Source organism: Aristolochia californica, unplaced genomic scaffold (assembly GCF_029961685.1).
Source record: "Aristolochia californica isolate CCGP_79_NKW_82.1479 unplaced genomic scaffold, dmAriCali1.0.hap1 SCAF_16, whole genome shotgun sequence".
In the NCBI taxonomy this organism is placed as follows: Eukaryota; Viridiplantae; Streptophyta; class Magnoliopsida; order Piperales; family Aristolochiaceae; genus Aristolochia; species Aristolochia californica.
The window spans coordinates 2886872-2906824 of NW_027181837.1; the positions used below are offsets into that span (position 1 = coordinate 2886872).

At 36.6% G+C, this 19953-nt stretch overlaps 2 protein-coding genes across 2 annotated transcripts; both read left to right on the plus strand.

Moving 5' to 3' along the window:
• Positions 1–5214: 5214 nt before the first annotated feature.
• On the plus strand, positions 5215–7658 carry LOC137953549 (aspartic proteinase CDR1-like). The gene is made up of 2 exons (XM_068800979.1): positions 5215–5323; positions 6266–7658. Exons 1-2 carry the CDS (start codon positions 5215–5217, stop codon positions 7588–7590), a joined length of 1434 nt encoding a protein of 477 aa, XP_068657080.1. The 3' UTR covers positions 7591–7658.
• Positions 7659–15196: 7538 nt separating this feature from the next.
• On the plus strand, positions 15197–19477 carry LOC137952946 (probable protein phosphatase 2C 78). The gene is made up of 4 exons (XM_068800077.1): positions 15197–15659; positions 16079–16452; positions 18552–18788; positions 18871–19477. Exons 1-4 carry the CDS (start codon positions 15404–15406, stop codon positions 19123–19125), a joined length of 1122 nt encoding a protein of 373 aa, XP_068656178.1. The 5' UTR covers positions 15197–15403; the 3' UTR covers positions 19126–19477.
• Positions 19478–19953: the final 476 nt, after the last annotated feature.

Genomic DNA, 19953 nt, shown 5'->3' on the forward strand with positions numbered 1-19953 from the left:
AGTCTTCTAGCAGGTGGCCGAGGGGAAGAAAGAATACTCGGTTACGAGTTCCGGACTTGATACTGTCACTCGGATCCCATTAATAGTACCGGTTAGATTTAGGTCGTTCAAAAATACCTCTATAAAGGCCAACCCTACCCCCATCTCTGCTAAAAGAAGAAAAACAAAAACAAACAAACCATGAGTTCATTTATTTTTCTTCATAATAAACACGATAAGATACTAGTTCATTTTCTACCATTGAAACTCATATGAAACCTAGGCAGCTCTTGTTATATGTTTGTTGATTTCTTCCATCAACTACAACAACTAGTATAGATGCATGAAGAGATTTGTGAATTTTCGTAAGCACCATTTTAAAATTGTTGGTTGAGAGTTTCCATTGTATTGTTCGAGTGTTTGGAGATTGATTTTCCAACTAATCTTTGGAATCTTCCCACATCTACCCTAACCCCTTCTTCAATGTGCAATTTTGCATTGGGAGGTGAATCAAGTGGTTTCAAGCTTAAAATACTTGTTTCTTCCGATATATCTAACACATATTTCCTTTATGATAAAATGATGTCATGTCTAGATTGTAAAACCTTTTGTTCAATTTATGAAAAAAAGAAATACTTCATTGACTTATTATAATCAGAGTACATGAACTTCTATTTATAATAGAGGAAGGTAGTAGAGTCCAATTACAAATAAACTACATTTGTCCCAATTACACACAAACTCTAACACTTAAAGATAAGTCTTAGCATAATTAAATAACCCAACATAAATAAAATACATTTAAACCAAAACTCTTTTGTGAGACATGCTTTTATAATAATTCTGGTTCTGTAAGACTTCTTATTGTGTAGGACACCTCATGCCACCTCACGTGATCATGGTGGGTCCATATCTTATGGGTTTGGGCCCATATTCCAACACCTTTATTCTAAGAAAATATTTCAGCAATCCCAAGTTCTAGGTTTGGAATATTTGATGAGTGCTTTAATCTTTAGAATTTCATATTTATCACTTCCAATCAAGATAATGTCATCCACTTAAATAACCATAAGTATTCTACCAAATCTAGTATATTTGATAAATACTGAATGATCATTTTCACAACTTTTGAATTTGGGGCTAATGACTACCTTTGTGAAATTTGTCAAACCATACTTGAGGAGATTGTTTTAAGCCATAGATAGGATTTTGAAGTTTACACACTTTCTCTCCCTCAACCACAAAATCGGATGGTTGTAACATGTAAATTTCTTCTTGGAGATATCCATTTTAAAAAGACATTCTTAATATTGAGTTGATGGAGATCTCGTTGAAAATTTGCAACAAGGGAAATAAGAACATGTATTGAGTTAAGTTTAGCAATCGATGAAATGGTTGCTTCATAATCAATTCTGCAGGATTAAGTGTAACCCTTTTCAATAAACTTGACTTTGAGACAAGTTATACTTCTATCCACATTATGTTTGATAGTAAAAACTCACTTACATCCAACAAGCTCTTTCTTAGATGGTAAAATACTAAGATCCCAAGTGTGGTTGGTATTGACAGCGGCTAGCCAATACAACCTAACAGACAGATTTATTAGGTGCGGAAAGCTACCGCCTACAAGAGTGAACGAAACCACTTTGACACGCACCCTGCCCATTTTTTTTTACCACCTCTCACGGGATTCGAACGCGGGACGTGGTGTGCTCAGCTCTGATATCATGACAACGACTAGCCAATACACCTTAATAGACCAATCTATTAGGTGCAGAAAGCTACCGCCTACAAGAGAGAACGGAACCACTCTGACACCCACCCCGCCCATTCTTGACCGCCTCTCATGGGATTCGAACGCGGGACGTGGCGTGCCCAGCTTTGATACCATGACAACGGCTAGCCAATACAACGCAACAGACCGATATGTTAGGTGCGGAAAGCTACTGCTTACAAGAGTGGACAGAACCACTCTGACAGGTATGAATGGTAGTCATTTCTTCCTCCATAGCAACTTCCCATCAGCTTATTGATAATCTTTAGTAAGAGAGATGGAGGAAATGGCTGCCGAGAGGTTTGACAGCTGGGAGATAATTTGTGAGTTAAGAGAAAATTGAAAAAAAAAGGATGGGAAGTAATGGGTCGTGGAGTGACACATGAGTGAGGTTCTTTTCGAGGAGTTATGGAACGAGTGTCACAGTGAGTACCAAAAGGGATAAAAGGACTAGGAGAAGAACCTACCTCATAATCAGTAGACTCACATGTGACTAGTGAGCTAGAGGAGGAGAAGTGTCTTCATTATCAGGATCAAGTATTTGTCCATCTTGTGGCGCTTGAGGTCTAGGTAATTGCAAGGGGGTAAGACGTGCAAAAGAGGAGTATTGACGAGGATAGAAAGGTTGATCTTACAAAAAGGTTACATCAACATATATAAAGGTATGATGTAATTCTGGGTGTCAATATAGATATCCTTTTTTTTTATTTTTTGTATACCCAAGAAAGATACATTTGAAGGCCCATGTATCAAAATGAATCAAAGAAAAGGGATTACTACGTGAGTCATTTTGGCGAGAAGTAAAAACACTTATTTGATGTTTACTTAATTGATAAAAGTCACATGATAATTGTTTAATTGAATGTAAGGTTGGAATAAGAGATTGTGAAGTAGGTAGAGAAGGATGACCTAGCCTATTGTGCCATTGGACAAGTTGTTGTTCCATTGTGACAAGGGCTGAGATGAGCTTAGTGTCAATGTAGTAAGGTCTTTTTTTTTTCTCATGGCTTCCACCAATCACCTGTTTGGTTTGAATATCCTGAAAAGACACAAAAAATGGTAGAAAAAGTTACAACATATCCAAATTCTTAGTAAGTTTACAAACTAAGATGAGACTCAAAGGAAATTGTGGAACAAAGAGAAAATAGATAAAGGTAAGGAAGAAAAGAGGTTTGAAACACCTATCTCGTGGACTTATATTTGTGATCCATTGGCAATGTAGACAAAACATGGAGTAAGACAAGGGAAGAGTTTAGAAAGGTTATCAATCTTCCCATTAGGATACTCAGAAGCTCCAGAATAAATAATCTAGGACGGAGAAGAGTCACATAAGAGGGCAGATGACATACCTGAGGTGGCAATGGTGGTTGAAGAGGTGCTAGGAAGGGTGATGAGCATACTCTTCAATCTATGAAGGATTTCATAATCTTCTCCAGTCAGTGTTTTGTTTTTTTAAGAATCAACCTCTTTTTGTTCACTCACTTGATTCATATTTGTCGATCAACCATGGACCTTCCAACATTTGTCTTGTTCATGATTGAATAAATCATTGTAAGTGCAAGAACGAGAATTTGAGGAATCAAATATACCTCCCCCTTTGCTAGAATTACCATGACTTTTTCCCTCACTACCTTGAACATGGCAGATGTTTCTGTGTGGCTAAATCTTGGACTTTGAATTTTTCTTTAACTAGAACACGGCGCATGGTAGTGCATATGTCATTAAAGGATAGTTTGTCTATGGAGGTGAGATATTGAGATTTCGCTACCTCAATATATGACTTCTATTAGTAAAACAAATTGCTCCAACCAACTCTTCTCGTCGTTTTTTTTCTTGAATGGCCAAAATAGTGGTGTAGGGTTGTGCCAATTTCCAATCTCTTAAGTAATCTTGGAATTTTTCAAAAAAAAAAAAACAGTAAGATTGCCTTCTTCTATGGCTTGGAGAATATTATAGTCTTTGAAGACTATCAGTAGTAAAGCATATCTTAGCACATGTATCCCAAATAATTTCGATCATATCCAAGTGCATAACATTATTGGACGCACTTTCTTCCATGCTATTCATTAGCCAATTTTATGACTAAGGTATATTCTTTGACCCATCTTTTATAATTAGCATCTTCCTAATTAACGGTGGAGAAGATGTGATAAGGTGATTAACAAGATCTTTTGTGAGAAAGAATCTTTTAACCGATAGGGTCCAAGAAAGGTAATTTGATACCCTCTTTAGAGAGGTTGGAGTTATTTTAAGAAAATCATTTTTCCTAGATCTAAATAAGAAAAATGACTATTTTCAGCCATAGAAAACCTTTTAGAGGGATTGGAGTTATTTTAAGACAATCAATTTTTCCTAGATCTAAATAAGAAAAATGACTATTTTCAGCCATAGAAAACCTTTTAGAGAGATTGGAGTTATTTTAAGACAATCAATTTTTCCTAGATTGAAGCAATTCCTTAATTACGATTGAAGGAAAAACTAAAAAATGAAACAACTTAATTGAAGCTATCAAAGGAAGCAATTCCATCTTTGTGAAATCCAGCAATATCACAAAAAGAAAATCAGCCATGTTAAGAGATCTTTTGTTTTCATTTAAACAAAAAAAATTAAATTGAAAGAGTGGCTGAAAACTAGTGCATGAGAAGGCTAAGTAATGAAAAAAACAAAGTTGTTTTCTCAAGTTTTAGAATGCATGCATGAAAAGAAACAAGCAACAAGAATCAAAGCTTGAATTTGAATAAAGAAAGACTACCAACTGATCATCCTTTACCAAAAACTCAACCAACCAAAAGATTCAAATGGAGTAGAAACTTATCTTTAAGAGGAATACACTAGCCACAAAAAATCTTCCATGATTAGACATGAACTTTCTTCTCAAAGTGCTCTTTCTTCAACCGAGAGAAAAAATTATGAGCAGCTTTCACTCAAGACCCTAGAACATCTGCTCTGTTACCATGTTAACTTCTAAAGCCTTCCCACATAATTACAAATGTATAAAAAGAAGAAGAGAACAAGAACAGTTAGGGACCATGTAGAACACAACTAAGAGTAGTTATGTCCTTTGTTTTTTGCTCTTGGGCATAACTAAGAACAATTGAAGATGTTACATAAATGATTGATTTAAACTCCTTTTGATATTTAAAGATTGATGTGCACAATCCACTAGTATCTCCATTTTGCTTTTTCTTCCCTTCTTCATCTCTTTCCCCCCTTCTCCTAATTGAACCTCAATAGTGTTTGAATCGTTAGAGGAGCCTTTCTCTCAAATAAATTGAAATAATTCTTTAGATTATGTTTTTATCAATAAGAAATCATATAAAAAAATTACAAATACAAAATTTTCAGTTCGACCAAAATTATATATAGGTTTTAGGGGATGAGAAAAAAATTTCAACAATTTCTTCTATCTTGAAAAATGTCACAAGAGATTGAAAAATGAGTTCCTATTGTTCCAATAACAAATGGTCCCTAAGCCAATACTTCACCTCTATAAACCTTATATAGTCGTAGTTCCTTTATCGGTTAGGCATCAGTTTTCTCTCCTCTCTGCTATCGGTCTAGAGTTTTTTGGTTATTATTATTTTACTTTGGCTCTACCCAATGATATGAGATAGGGACATATTTATACTAATCCTTAAGGGTATAATTTAACTAAGATATTATACTAAAATATAATTATTTATAATATTTTGTGTTTCTAGTAAAAATTCAAATATTATAGTAACTTTTTAGTCATTTCTTATTGTAACATAAATGCAAAGAAAAAAAAAACATCAATGAGAATTTTTTCTAATAGGGAACATTTTAATAAAAAATTGTTCAAAACCCTGTCACGATTCCTTAAAATAAACACATTTTAATGAGAACTATGATAATTAAAATAAACACAACATACCAAAGATGAATACAGATTGATTTCATTTGTAAAAATCATAGTATATAATGAAAGCATTTCCAATTCTAGAGTTCATAGGAAGTAAATAAAAACGAATTAGCATCTTCTTCCTTTTCGGAGCATCGTCTTTGATCAGTTCAGAAATTTATAGTATGATGAACACCTGTTGAGAAAGCCGGTAAAATCCATGGAACGTATTTACACCGGTTCATGCACAGATACGAAACGACTAACTCGGATGCGTTTCATAATCCTAATCGCTTTCCACGCTCTATTTTAGTAGTTATTGCGACGAATACAGCCTGTGTAATCTCTTCAATCTTCTATCTTCATTTATCCAATGCAGTTTGAATCACCCAATCTTTACTTATACACGTCTCAATTGCACCTCGTGCCTGTATAATCTGATTCGCTTGCTGTTTTTCTTTTATGGCTTCGTCTGATTGAGGAAAATGATTCATGCCCCAGATTCTTCTCCGTTCAAGTTGGTTGGACTCCCCGTCTTTGGAAGTAATTACAGAGAAAATCTCTTTGATTGCGTTCATCTTGCGCGGGCTGTGTATTCTCTGTATCTCTGCTTTTCCCTTCTTTAAATACTCGTCTGTTGATTCTGCAAGAATCACACAGTCACGTCATGGCGGTTCGTCTTCTTCTTTCTCTGGCTTTGGCCGTCTTCTTCTTCGCTGCGTGTGGTGTTGAAGCGGGGACGGTTGGGTTCAGTGTGGAACTCGTTCGCAGGGATTCTCCCCGTTCTCCTTTCTACAATCCACTCGAATCATCGTCTGCTCGAATCGCCAGAGCTGTAAAACGATCGAAGGATCGTGTGGATTATTTCTTGAGAAGGTCCGCCAAGTCTTCGTTGTCTGATCAGTCTCCACAAGCTGCGGAATCCTCGGTGCTTCCAAACGGTGGGGACTACCTGATGACCCTCGCTCTGGGGACTCCGCCGGTGAAGATCCTCGCCATCGCCGACACCGGCAGCGATCTCATCTGGACCCAGTGCAAGCCCTGTGAGAATTGCTACAAGCAAGACGATCCCCTCTTCGACCCAGAAAGCTCTTCCTCCTACCGTAACGTTTCCTGCCAATCGGCTCCTTGCCAAGGCCTCCGGTCCTCCTGCTCTAGCGGAAGCTGCCAGTACCAATACTCTTACGGCGACCAGTCGTACACGATCGGGACTCTGGCGACGGAGACTTTCACGTTCGACTCCACGAGCGGGTCCAAGGTGAAGTTCCCCAAGAGTGTTTTCGGCTGCGGACATGAGAATCAAGGCACGTTCACCAGCAGAGGAGCCGGTCTGGTTGGCCTGGGCGGTGGGTCGCTCTCCCTCATCCGCCGTCTGGGTTCTTCCATCGACGGAAAATTTTCTTACTGCTTGGTACCCTTAACAGACGACTCCGCCAGCAGCGTTCTCAGTTTCGGCAGAGACGCCATTGTTTCTGGCCAAGGCGCAGTCTCCACTCCCCTGGTGAAAGCTGACCCAGACACATTCTACTACCTGTCTCTGGAGAAGATCACAGTCGGGAAGAAGGTGATCGAGTTCCCAAACCCGGAAGGCAACATCATCATCGATTCCGGCACCACTCTCACCTACCTCATCTCCTCCGTATTCGATGAATTGACCTCCGCTGTATCATCAGTCATCGACCTGACCCCAGTTAAGGATCCCCAGCAGCTGTTCCAGTTATGTTACAGAGCTAAAGCCGACGCAAAGCTTCCATACTTGAACTTCGGATTCTCAGGGGCCAATCTCAGGCTGGCGCCATTGAATACATTCATCGAGGTAGAAGAAGGGATCATCTGCCTGGCCGTGTTGCCTAGCGACGGGCTAATGATCTTTGGAAACGTGGCGCAGCAGAACTACAAGGTTGGCTATGATCTGGCGGAGGGAACCGTCTCCTTTGCTAGCAAAGACTGCGCTGCTTCTTCTGGCCGTTACTAGTTCTTATTTATAAGCCTTACAGATGGCTATGATTGTTCTTGTTTTTTTATGATTTTTAGTTGTTTAAGAGTAGCTTCAATCTTCAGTTATCTCTATCATTAATATAAATGAATTAATTAGACTTACGATTTATCATAAGCCACATTCATCTTATTGTAAGGCTAAATTTGTCACCAATATTGGGATGTGCCTAAGACATTTGTTCACCCACATACAACATATGGGTAAAAATTAGTAAAAATAGTTTAATTAAATTTTTTTATTAAATATAGTGACTCAATTTGTAATATTTATCTAAAATTGATCTAATGTATCTGTGAAGCGTCACTATCGTATCTCTTATTTGGTCCTTTGATTCGATTTTGATTGGAGCATTAGTATTAGAACTCCCTTCATTGGTGTTTCATAAGAAGATTTGATCCCGTATTACATGTAGCAAATCGAAGGATAGCGGCAAAGTAATCATGAAGATAATTATTTGTTACTACTTGTGCTTATGTGAGGATTCTATTTGAGTTGGGATCTAAGCCTTACAAAGATGCCATGTTTCATCGATGTACCACCTCCTTTACTTGGTTGGAATTCTCTTCCAACACCATTGTCACCATGAGCCACCATTGACACTTAGGTGTCATTATCTTCTAATTCGATTCATGGTGACTTTGTACAGTTTTATTTTATATTGACTATTGATTACAATTTGATATTAATTATCGTTCTTGACTTATTTTGACCAAAACTATAATTGTAATGATCTTATTGTTTAATAAAACTTTTATGGTTTGACTATTGAGATCTTTAACTTTGACCATTTCTCAAAGTATGACTTTTATGATTAAATTTCTATATCTACATGTATATATTTAAAAATAAATAAATGACATCATATTATTGGATAAGCTTGTTACGATTACATATTTAATGAACAATAATTTCTTACAATTTTAATTTACCCTTTTACCTATGGATAATTGGGTAATTAAAGGACAATGGAGTACCGACCTTTCCAACTAAAGGTAAAAGAAGGAGAAGGAGGATATGTCCTTGATCTAAATAGTATTAAGGAAAAAAAATGAGAGAAAGCGGGACACAAGAGTGGTTTGGGAATAATAATGGTCAAATTCTCATTTATTTTTTTCTTTTCTTTCTCCGTGGAGTTCTAAACAGAAACCCCCTTAACCTTCTCTTAACCCCTACTCTTTTTTTCTTACGAAGATTAAACTACCCTCTTAAGCTATTCCTAGTAAGATGATAAAAAAGAGAGAAAACAGCTTTAACTCATCTCACTATATGAGAGTAGGATCTGCTCTCCAACAACACCTCTTTATGCAATAGCTCTGAGACATTCTTGGCCACATCTTTGAAAAAGTTTTGAGAACCATTTCATTTGTAACTTGAAACGTTTTCATTAACTACCCATCTCAAAAAACCCTAAGTCTGTGCAGTTAGGGTTGGTTTTTACTCGTCACTCTAAACAGAGATAAACAACCATTGTTGTTTCTCACAAACTTATACTGATAAAAAAACAGAAATATTGGGATATTTCCAGGACTGTCGATGATTTCCAATATAAAAAGTGGGAAAAAATCTACATCTCAGAGATAATATGCTTGGCCTGTCATAATTTTATCTCCCATTTTCATGTCGTGATCTGGAAAATACGCCTACTTTATCTGAAATTTTGAATTAGAGAAGACTGGTTAGCTGCTTGTTGAGGAAAGTTCATATTCAAATTTTGGACTCTCCGTTGCGACAAAAAGATCGATGTCGATGTAGTCTCCAATCGGTCTCATGTCTCTCGCTGAGAGGGTCACGCTGGATTACGTAACTTGCCCAGCTTCTTCGTCCACTAGAAAACATCGTCGCTTCTTCGGGACACTGTCGACGGGCAGCAACTGTTTTTGCTCAAAGATGAAGACTGATCAATGGCCAGTGCAGTCAAACTCCTCGATCTCAAGCACCTAGAAATGGTAGAAAGATTTTTTGAGAGAGCAAAAGAAAAACAAAAAAATGGTAAATAGATTTCATAGAATCGAGTTCAATATTTATGGAATTTTTGGTGCCCTAGAATTACTTAATTAAATATTTTGAATAAATAATAATAAATAGTTATTTCATGCTCTATTACCGGATGACCTGATACTGTAATAGAGTAAATTATATAATTTTTTAATAATTAAAAATAGTTAAATGTTGTCAGAGTGGTTCCGTCCACTCTTGTAGGCGGTATCTTTCCGCACCTAACAAATCGGTTTATTGAGTTGTATTGGCTAGCCGCTGTCATGGTATCAGAGCTGGGCACGCCACGTCCCGTGTTCGAATCCCATGAGAAACGGTCAAGAATGGGTGGGGTGGGTGTCAGAGTGGTTCTATCCACTTTTGTAAACGATAGCTTTCCGCACCTAACAAATCGGTCTGTTGGGTAGTATTGGCTAGTCGCTGTCATGGTATCAGAGCTGGGCACGCCACATCCCGTGTTCGAATCCCGTGAGAGGCGGTCAAGAATGGGCGGGGTGGGTGTCAGAGTGGTTCTGTCCACTGTTGTAGGTGGCAGCTTTCCGCACCTAACAGATCGGTCTCTTAATTTGTATTGGCTAGTCGTTGTCATGGTATTAGAGTTGGGCACACCACGTCCCGCGTTTGAATCCCGTGAGAGGCGGTCAAGAATGGGCAAGGTGGGTGTCAGAGTGGTTCTGTCCACTCTTGTAGGCGGTAGCTTTCCGCACCTAATAGATCGGTCTGTTGGGTAGTATTGGCTAGCCGCTGTCATGGTATCAGAGTTGGGCACGCCATATCCCGCATTTGAATCCCGTGAGAAGTGGTCAAGAATGGGCGGGGTGGGTGTCAGAGTGGTTCCGTCCGCTCTTGTAAGTGGTAGCTTTTCGCACCTAACAGATCGGTCTCTTGGGTTGTATTGGCTAGTCGTTGTCATGGTATCAGAGTTGGGCACGCCACGTCCCGTGTTCGAATCCCGTGAGAGGCGGTCAAGAATGGGCAGGGTGGGGTGTTAGAGTGATTTTGTCTACTCTTGTAGGCGGTAGCTTTCCGCACCTAACAGATCGGTCTGTTGGGTTGTATTGGCTGGCTGCTGTCAAATATACCTAACTATTCTCTCCTTTATGGCCTGTTTGGAACCGACATAAAAGAAAAAAAAAAGAATCATTCAAGAAAAAAAGAAGAAGTAAAGTCATTTTCTCTTGCAAAATGATGGAATTTAGGGGAGAAAGGAAAAGAGATAGAAACTTGAGAGAAAATTTAAATCGTTAAAATTTAAAAATAATAATAATTTATTTTCTTTTCCATTTTTCCCGTGTATCCAAACAAGAGAAATTATATTTATTTTCTATTTTCTCTCTCATTTTTGGTGGGCATCCAGATAAGAGAAAGGAATCCTCTTTCCTTTTCTTGCTCTTTTTCTTCTCTTTCCTTTTCTTTTCTCTCCACTTTCTATGTTTCAAACACAACCTTAGAAGTAACGGTTTGATTCTCTCCTTCTTGACATTAATTTTATTTATTATTTATATTTTATTCAATCAGCCACGGATTACTAAGCGGGTACATTAACCATAAATAGAATTGTTTATCCCATTTCGTTTTTATACAGTTTATACCTCTAACATGCAAAGCTTGGATTAAAAAATGATCAGTTATCTAGTTAAGGTTAAATATTGTAAAATAGACTAATTGTAACTATGTCTATAAGGTTGGTGATTCTTTCTTGGATTGTTGATATACACAAAAAAAAAAAGGTTAATTAATTACTAATCTTACCCACCTGAAAATTGATAAAATTCCTCATAATAATCTTTAAATTTATCAACTTAATTTGGTGAGAGAGAGAAAGAGAGAGGAGCTCAGCTATGCTTTCTCTCCCCCAACTTGTTTTTCTATTTTTGGAGAGAAGGTCCCCCCATGAAGAAAAAGAGGAGGACAAAGAAGATATTATTTTAGTCCTTACTTTAATACAATCTACTAATTAACATTGTTTACTAAATAATCAAAATATTTAAAGTGGCCTAATTCTTTTTTTAAAGGTAAAAATGACCTAACTGTTTAAATTAAATACAAAATAAATTCATTTTAAAATCATTCAAACCATAAATTATAAATAAATACCATCTCCCACTTTTATTTATTTTTTGAGCATTGTCTATTTATTGGAGGTGAGAAATTTTTGTATGAAATTTGTATTAATGGGTTCTTTGATAATTTAACAATGTCAAATGATGCATTTTATTATTTGGTAAACAAAGGTTAATAAAAATATTTTTATTTTTTAGTGTATTTTTAAAAATAAAATTTCCCCTGTGAGCTTTTTAAATATGTAATTTCTATAAATAGGCTTAATAAATATTTTCTCTTTTGCTTATGAAATGCAAATTGCATAAACATATTTTAAACCTAGAAGCACATGTTTGTTCCCTTAATTGGGATAGTGAGTACAATCATTTCAAAGATAAGTATTTCTCTTGTTTTAAAGGATCTATTTTCTTAAACCTTCACAATGATCAATTATGACAACAAGGTGGGTTTCATGGAATTCGCTCTTGCCTCCCCCACTAAATGCAGGGATAGGGTTTTGACGTATATATATAGGCGTGATCCAATACGAAAGCTCCTTATGTGTGAAACTTACAAAAATGAGATTCTTCTATAGACACTTTTGTATTGGATCATGCATATATATATATATATAAATAGAGAGAGAAAGAGAGAGACAGAGTCAAAAAAATTATTTATATTTTAATTTTTGTATACTTTTATATGTAAACAAATATGGGAAGCAAATTAGGGACAATATTGAAAATCTGTTATAGGGTAAGATGGGTTTGTAAGGCAATATAAAGATAAAAAAAAACCAGCCCCATTATGGGACAAGGCAGAGACAAGGTTATGAGTTATGGTTACAAGTTAGGGTTAGGTTTCTTATAATCTATCCTAAACAAACCCCAATAAGACAATTTTTTTCTCTCTATTCATATCAAATCCGAAGGGCCTTTACAGAAAGATTAAATAATTAGATTTGGTTTTCTTTCCAGAAGTTGAAATTGACAAACCTCCATTAGAGCGGGCAGCAATATGGTAAGAAACTGTGCCTCCCAAAACAACCTTCTAAATTGGGGTGGCATCCGTCCTCTTCTTCGTCTCTATACCATAAAAATGTTCATCCGCCATTAATTGACTGCAGAAGGCCGAGATCCAACATATGCTACCGCTGTAGGAGAAGAATCAAGGAATGCCCAGAAACCCCGCCTGCTTTTTCCACTTTCGACCATCGAACATGACTTACTTTGATCACATGTGGAAGAAAGGGATCGTGAAGAGTTTTTCATGTCAAAAGAAACCGTCCAGGAAGCCAAACTGAAAGTGTCTCTGGTATTTGTCAAACGCAGAAGATCAGATCTCCACCGAAAGCCTCATTTACTCCGGGTCATGTGATTCACATCAGGACATGAAGGATGGAGCTCCTTCATGTTCCAACCATCCTGGAGTCGAATTTTTGAAGATAAAAAAATTCGTCTCTTGCATGCCAAAATACTATTAATCATTGGGAAAAAAAAAACCGGATAAGTGTTCATATATATTTTTTTGTTAATTAGATTTTTCACCTGAATTCAGAGTCATAGTTCATAAACAAAGGAAAAAGGAGCCAACTCTGTCCCTTTCCCTCTCTTTCAAACCAAACCACCATCGTCTTTAATATATGAAAATATTCATCCCCACTTGAGGATTATATTATATTACAGGCTCTGATCATGACCCAATCTCTTTGCATTTACACCAAACCAAACTGGTTCCTCTCCTGGTCTCACTTTGAACGAGATGTAACGTAAAAGGGACTTTAATTTCCACAATCCCATCCAAGAACAAAAACACGACGACTCTGCACCTTGACGCTACCATTTAAAAGCCATGGAAACGCCTGCGCTTGGCTGGTTTTCCTTTGGAAGAAACAGTCAAAAGTCAAGCCTGTTTCTTCTGGTTTTTTAGTGGAAAGTGGAGCTTGTTGGACTTGAAGAAGAAGAACGGAAACATAACGTATGAAATGGGGAAAGAGTTTGATTTGTTCTTGTTGCTTTCATGGAAATTTCTTGTTTAGGTCGGAAGAAGTTGACTTCTCTGTATCCCCATAGTTTTCATCCAAGTATGTTCAAACTCAGTATCTCATGCAATCACGGCAGAAAATGACTATATTTATTCACTTTTTCATCCACTTGTTTTCATTTTTATCAAAATTATTTGGACTCATTAGATGAGGCTCTTTGCTTGTAAAGAATAGAAAACCTAGATTGGGATAGGAAGGGTTCTTGGTTATATTTTACCAATTTTAGTTAATATTAATTGATTGAAGGATAATAAGTAATAAGATAAATAAAATGGATAAAATATTTGCAAAAAAGACTTGGAAAAAAGCTAATATTTTCATTTTTTTACTCCTCTTTTTAACCCAATTAAGTGATGATTTTCTTAATTATGAAGGAAAACTAACAACAATGTATAACCCTTGAAAAAAATTTCCTTTTCATGAATCGCCCCAGAGGTTAGAATAGATTTTTTTCATCGAATTATATATCTATGAAAAAATACCGATAAAATATCCTTCATTTTCACCTTTTATGTTCAAGTGCAAAAAAAAAAATAGTTATCAATTTTTTAAAAATTTTCATGAATTACTAAATATATAAATAATGTAATTATTCGTCTATAAAATGACATTAAAAGGTATTAATCCTTTTCAAAATTTGTAAATATCTCTAGCATTATTTTTATATAGTATTTATATTTATATTTAGTATACGATATTATCAGTATGTTGAATACCATATTTTATATACCATTTATTTATTTATTTTTCAAATGGTAGAACGGATAATTGGGTAAATAAATAGAATAACAATAAAAAACTTATAAATTTATAAAAAAATAAAATGTTTAAACAATCATATTATCATATTCACATAAGCCAGTCTAGAACAATGTCATTCTACTGTATAAAAGATCATTTAAATAATATTACACAATCCTTCGGAAAAAAAACATTTGAATCATATTTTTATCTTAAACATACATTTACTCATATAGAAATTTATCGAATTATTTTTATACATAATCAGGTATTCTAAGGTAAATTTTTATTTTATTTAATAAATAATAAATAAATACCAAATTGAGTGGTAAAATTGACACCCCTAATGAGTACAAAAGAATAACAATTAGGGACATAATATCATGTAATTTCTCCTGATTAAACTAAAAATTCCTATAGTTATCAAATTTATTCATCAATTTGAATTTATTTTTAAACTAAAAATGGTGTCTAATTTTTTGCTCCATGGAGATGTGGAAGGTTTGGACTAGAGAAATGGACTAGGTGAAGCTCCGCAGGCGCGTCTCACAGAAGCTAGATTCTCTTGCAGTGTCAAGTGGAAATGTCACTGAACAATGGAACCACCAATCCCATCGCGTCCTTCTCATATAACGTCTCTTACCGGCTTCTCACGCAAGTTTGTCTCACGGTATCAAACCGACTAAAACGTTAAAAATGAAAACAATTAAAAAGAGAAAGGGAGAGAGAGAAAGGGGAGAAAACTGAAAAGGAGGAAAAAAGGAACTCACGCGTAGAAGAAGTGCTCTCTATCCGGTCTTCCTCCCCATTCCAACGCGGCATCGACTCGACTTTCTGATCCTTGGAGACTCCCTCCTCGTCAAATCCCCTTGCCTTGTTCGTTTCTCGCGGTACCCATTAAGCCACAGGAATTGTAGAGCGAGAGACGGGGGGATTTTTGAGAGAGATAGAAACTGGTGGAGAAGAATGTTGCATACGATATGCAGGCCTTTGAGCCGATGCTTTGGCCGCCGGAATGGCGACGGACTCATGTGGCATATGGACTTGAAGCCGCATGCGTCAGGCGACTTCTCGATTGCAGTCGTTCAGGCCAATTCGAATCTGGAAGATCAGAGCCAGGTGCTCACGTCTCCTTTAGGGACATATATTGGCGTTTATGACGGGCATGGTGGACCGGAGGCTTCCCGTTTTGTGAACAACAATCTATTCTCCCATCTCCACAGTTGAGTTCGTGAGCCTGGAAGTTCATCCTCGCGTTCAATCGTTTTTTTTTTTAAAGAAAATTCTTTGTGTCTCTGCTTTTTCTGAAGTTTTTTATTGTTAAATCTATTTCGGTTTTATTTTTACGTCATCGCCTGTTGATTTTGTAGCCCTCTTGATTCTGTTTAACTTTTTTTTAAATCCTTCTGATTTACGTTGTGCTGAAATAGAGTCTGTATGGTACCATTTCTTAATGTTTTGATTTTGCGAATATAGGTTTTTTTTTTTGTTTTGTTTTTTATCTTCTCCTTTTTGCGGTTTCATCCCTGAAATTTGAGATTTATATGTATCTATATTTGAAACTGTTTCTGCAAGTTTTCTGTTTTTTTATTGAATGCATTTCAGCAAACCTGATTATCTTCTTTCATTTGATTATGCCAGAATTGGCTTCCGAACAGGGGGAATTGTCTGCTGACGTCATAAAGAAAGCCATTGGCGCCACAGAAGAGGACTTTTTGCATTTTGTGAAGAATACATGGCCTAAACGCCCTGGAATAGCCTCTGTTGGGTCCTGTTGTCTTGTAGGGGCAATCTCTGGTGATGTTTTGTATGTTGCAAATTTAGGGGATTCACGGGCGGTGCTTGGTCGGCGAGATTCAAGCAAGCTTGGTCAACCAGTAATTGCAGAACGTTTGTCAAGAGATCATAATGTTGCGGAGGAAGACGTCAGGAAGGAGCTTGTAGCGCTTCATCCTGATGATGCTCATATTGTTGTCTACACACGTGGAGTTTGGCGGATAAAGGGTATAATACAGGTATTGATACTGTTTTAATATTTGGAACCATTTTAACTTGGTTTCTGGATCGTTTATTTTGTCAGTCTTAATGGGGAATTGGAACATTGCAGCAAACCCAGAAATGTTAGTTTTATGAAACTGACACACTTTAGGCAAGCTGTAGAGTTCAAATTTCAATTTGAAAATTCACTTATTCGTAGGATTAATCTCAGCTTACCAGTTCGATAGTAAATTTTGATGCTATTGAGTGTTTGTTTATTGTGATTTATAAGTAAAGGACAAATCTACAGTGTTAAATGAAGTAAATTCTCTGTCAGTGGTGGTGTTGTGGTTGAATTTATATTGGAAAATCTTTGGCTTGCTTGTTGGGTTTAAGATTTAATATAGTGTGAACTGCTGGTTTCTCGTTCGAAGATATTCAAATATCAAATAAGGTTTGTGAGACAACAGGATCAAGAGTGTATACTCTTCAAAGAGCTCACTTTATTTTGTTTTCTGGGAAAAAATAAAACCAAATTTAAGAGGTTTTCAATCAAGTTAGAAATGCATTATATGTCCTGAAATAATTTAAAGTGCTAACGACTACTATCAAAATTTTCTGGTGCTATTCTTCTGTACAATGGTCTGCCTGGCAATGGACTTTTATATGACTGTGAACATACATTGAATAGTTTCATTTTTTATTCACAAAAGAGTTTCTTCATTTTTTTTAAAGAGTTTCTTAAGTCAAAGATATATGTACTCGCTTTAGTTTGACAAAGCGATGTACAGAAGGGATTTGCTATAGGTGCTATCTTTCAAGGTTCATTAAGAAAAAGAATGAGAAGGATGTTTTCGTATACCAATATGTATTCATAATATAAGCAGGTCAGGACATTGAAAGCCTATTCAAATACTTGAGTTGGTACCAAAACTTAAAACCAGGAATTGGTTGGAATGCTGTGGGATGATTATGGTGCTATCTATTAATGGCATATCAAGCAATTTATTCATGGAAATTTCTTCTGAGGAACCAACTACTCTTTTAGAATTTTATAAGAATATATTGACCAGTTTACTATGTTGGTCTTCATCATCGATGATCTTAATGAATCACAGACCCCAAAGAGGCATCCATATCTTGTTTTTCTCGTTCAATACTTAATCCTGTCATGAATTTAGTTCAAGTTTGAAGTTATCCATTTCTGGAAGGTCATTGTGGTTGAGTACTGATATTTTGAAGGTTCAGCTCTTTATTTCCAACCTAATACTGGAATCATTTATGGAACAATGCATAAGTTGAAGCATGTTTCTCATTCTGAAATACAGTGGGGAAGTTTATTATTCCCCTTTAATGCAAATCCTGTGGCAGGTCAATTTTTTAAAACGTGGATAGTCTTACAATCAGCTAATTCCAGCTATTCAAAAGAAATTAACACAAAAAATGTTTGCCTAGATCTTGTTTCACTAACATGATCTCTATTTGATTGTGTCTAGAAATCAGAATTTGTGCATGTATACCTTCTCGCATGGACACCTGCTGCTTTGTACTGTCTTCTCTACTACTCTATTCAGCATGTGGTTTTCTTCCTCATTTGATGCCTTCCTTTTCTCTGGACATGTTGGACTCTATTTACCTTTCATACGCTAGTTTTGGTGGCAGTTATCAGACGAGGGTCCAACTACTTTATTTTAGCTGTCATCAGCCTTGTCCTACTCTCATTTATCTCCTTCATGTCCTGTTGTTTCTGTATTGGACTGATGGTTTTGTTATCAAATGGATGTTGAATATTTCAGCCAGTTACCATGAAGATAATTTCTGTTTAATTTTTGTTTCTTTCTTCTTCTTCTTTTTTATGAATGTTTACGTTTTCGTTAGTCATCTGAAAATTCAATTTGCAACAAGGATATGTAATAGAAATAGCAATACTGTTGCCTGTTTATAACTGTGAAATTGTTAAAACTGTTATAATCTTTGTGCCTTTTGAGATCCGGCATTTGACAACATTAGTTATATTTACTGTTCATGCATTTTTTGTCCATATGTTTGTTTAATAAAAGGGAGTTTCTGTTGTTGGTCCACTGATCTTCTTTTCTCTTTCAAAAGTTGAGTTCAAACCTGACATTTTATTTCCTAGGTGTCAAGATCTATCGGAGATGTCTATCTAAAGAAACCAGAGTTCAGTAGGGATCCATTATTCCAGCAGTTTGGAGCTCCAATTCCTCTCAAGAGACCTGTTATGACTGCAGAGCCATCAATTCACATTAGAAAGCTCAGAACACAAGATATGTTCTTGATATTTGCATCAGATGGATTATGGGAGCAATTAAGTGACCAAGCAGCTGTCGAGATTGTCTTCCAGAACCCAAGAGCTGTAAGTCATCGCCCTCTCCTGTCATTATTCAGGAACTTGTACCTCTTTTACGAACATCCAGTTCATTGGCAAACTTTTTCAGGGAATAGCCAAGAAATTAGTCAGAGCTGCCCTCAATGAGGCTGCAAAGAAAAGGGAAATGAGATATGATGACATTAAAAAAATTGAGAAGGGTATCAGACGGCACTTCCATGATGATATTACTGTTATCGTCATCTATCTCGATCACCCCCAAGGCACAAGATTGCGAGGAAGTGATGTCGACTGCACAAGTTCACCCAGCGACATCTTCTCTTACAACTCGGACGAACCAGACCCAATTCAATCCTTGGCCTAAATTGATACCGGAAGAAGAAGCCCAATAGAGGGCACGCGGACTGCTTGTGAATGATGAAAGGTATTAACTAAGAGTAGATATAAATCTCTGGAACACGCTTATGAAATATTTGCAGAGCAGATATGGAGAGCTGATGATAGAAGAGTTTCGAGTAAGAGAGCGGAAGTGGTGTACATAATGTGGACTTGCTAGAGAAAAGAATCTGATATATCAAAGCTGCGGCCCAATTTAAATTGGGTATCGTTCTTTCACCATTTTTCTTTCCTGCTGCTGCTTGCAGACTAATTCATGTTCTTTCATTCTTTCATTCATTTGAGTGTTTTTTTTTTTTTTTTTTTTCTGATGAGGAATTAAAACTCTTGTAGCACTTTTTCACCATTTTGAATCGATTTGGTTTTCTGTGATTTCATGTTTTAGCTCTTCGAGTGATTGTTAGGATTACCAGAAAGTGTATCGGTGGCTTTTCCTTCCTGTTTTCTTTTCTTTTTTATGAGGTTTTTGGAAGGGCTTCTCTGGTATTGGTTTTCCTTCTTCCTCCTAAGGCCTGTCTTGGTTGTTCTGGCAAAGACAGAATTTGTCCTTCGTTCATACCGTGTTGGCCTGCTACGAAACATTGGAGACAGGCCTGGTTCTAAAGTGCGCCATCGACGGAATTGGAACCCACCAGCGGCCTATTTGTTATGGGTGGGCCATATCGGTTGTTCCCTCAACGTCGGAGGTAGTCCGCAGGAGTACTGAAATACGTTAACCTTCACTCTAATCGATATTGCCTTTGCTATATTTTAAGCGGTTTTAGGGATCGTTTGGGTCACAAGGAAGAATTTTATT

Coding starts and splice junctions, on each gene's coding strand:
- LOC137952946 (XM_068800077.1), top strand. CDS start 15,404: ATGTTGCATACGATATGCAGGCCTTTGAGCCGATGCTTTGGCCGCCGG. Junction 16,453..18,551: donor GGATAAAGGGTATAATACAG/GTATTGATACTG, acceptor TTTATTTCCTAG/GTGTCAAGATCTATCGGAGA. Junction 18,789..18,870: donor TCTTCCAGAACCCAAGAGCT/GTAAGTCATCGC, acceptor AAACTTTTTCAG/GGAATAGCCAAGAAATTAGT.
- LOC137953549 (XM_068800979.1), top strand. CDS start 5,215: ATGGTCCCTAAGCCAATACTTCACCTCTATAAACCTTATATAGTCGTA. Junction 5,324..6,265: donor TATCGGTCTAGAGTTTTTTG/GTTATTATTATT, acceptor TGATTCTGCAAG/AATCACACAGTCACGTCATG.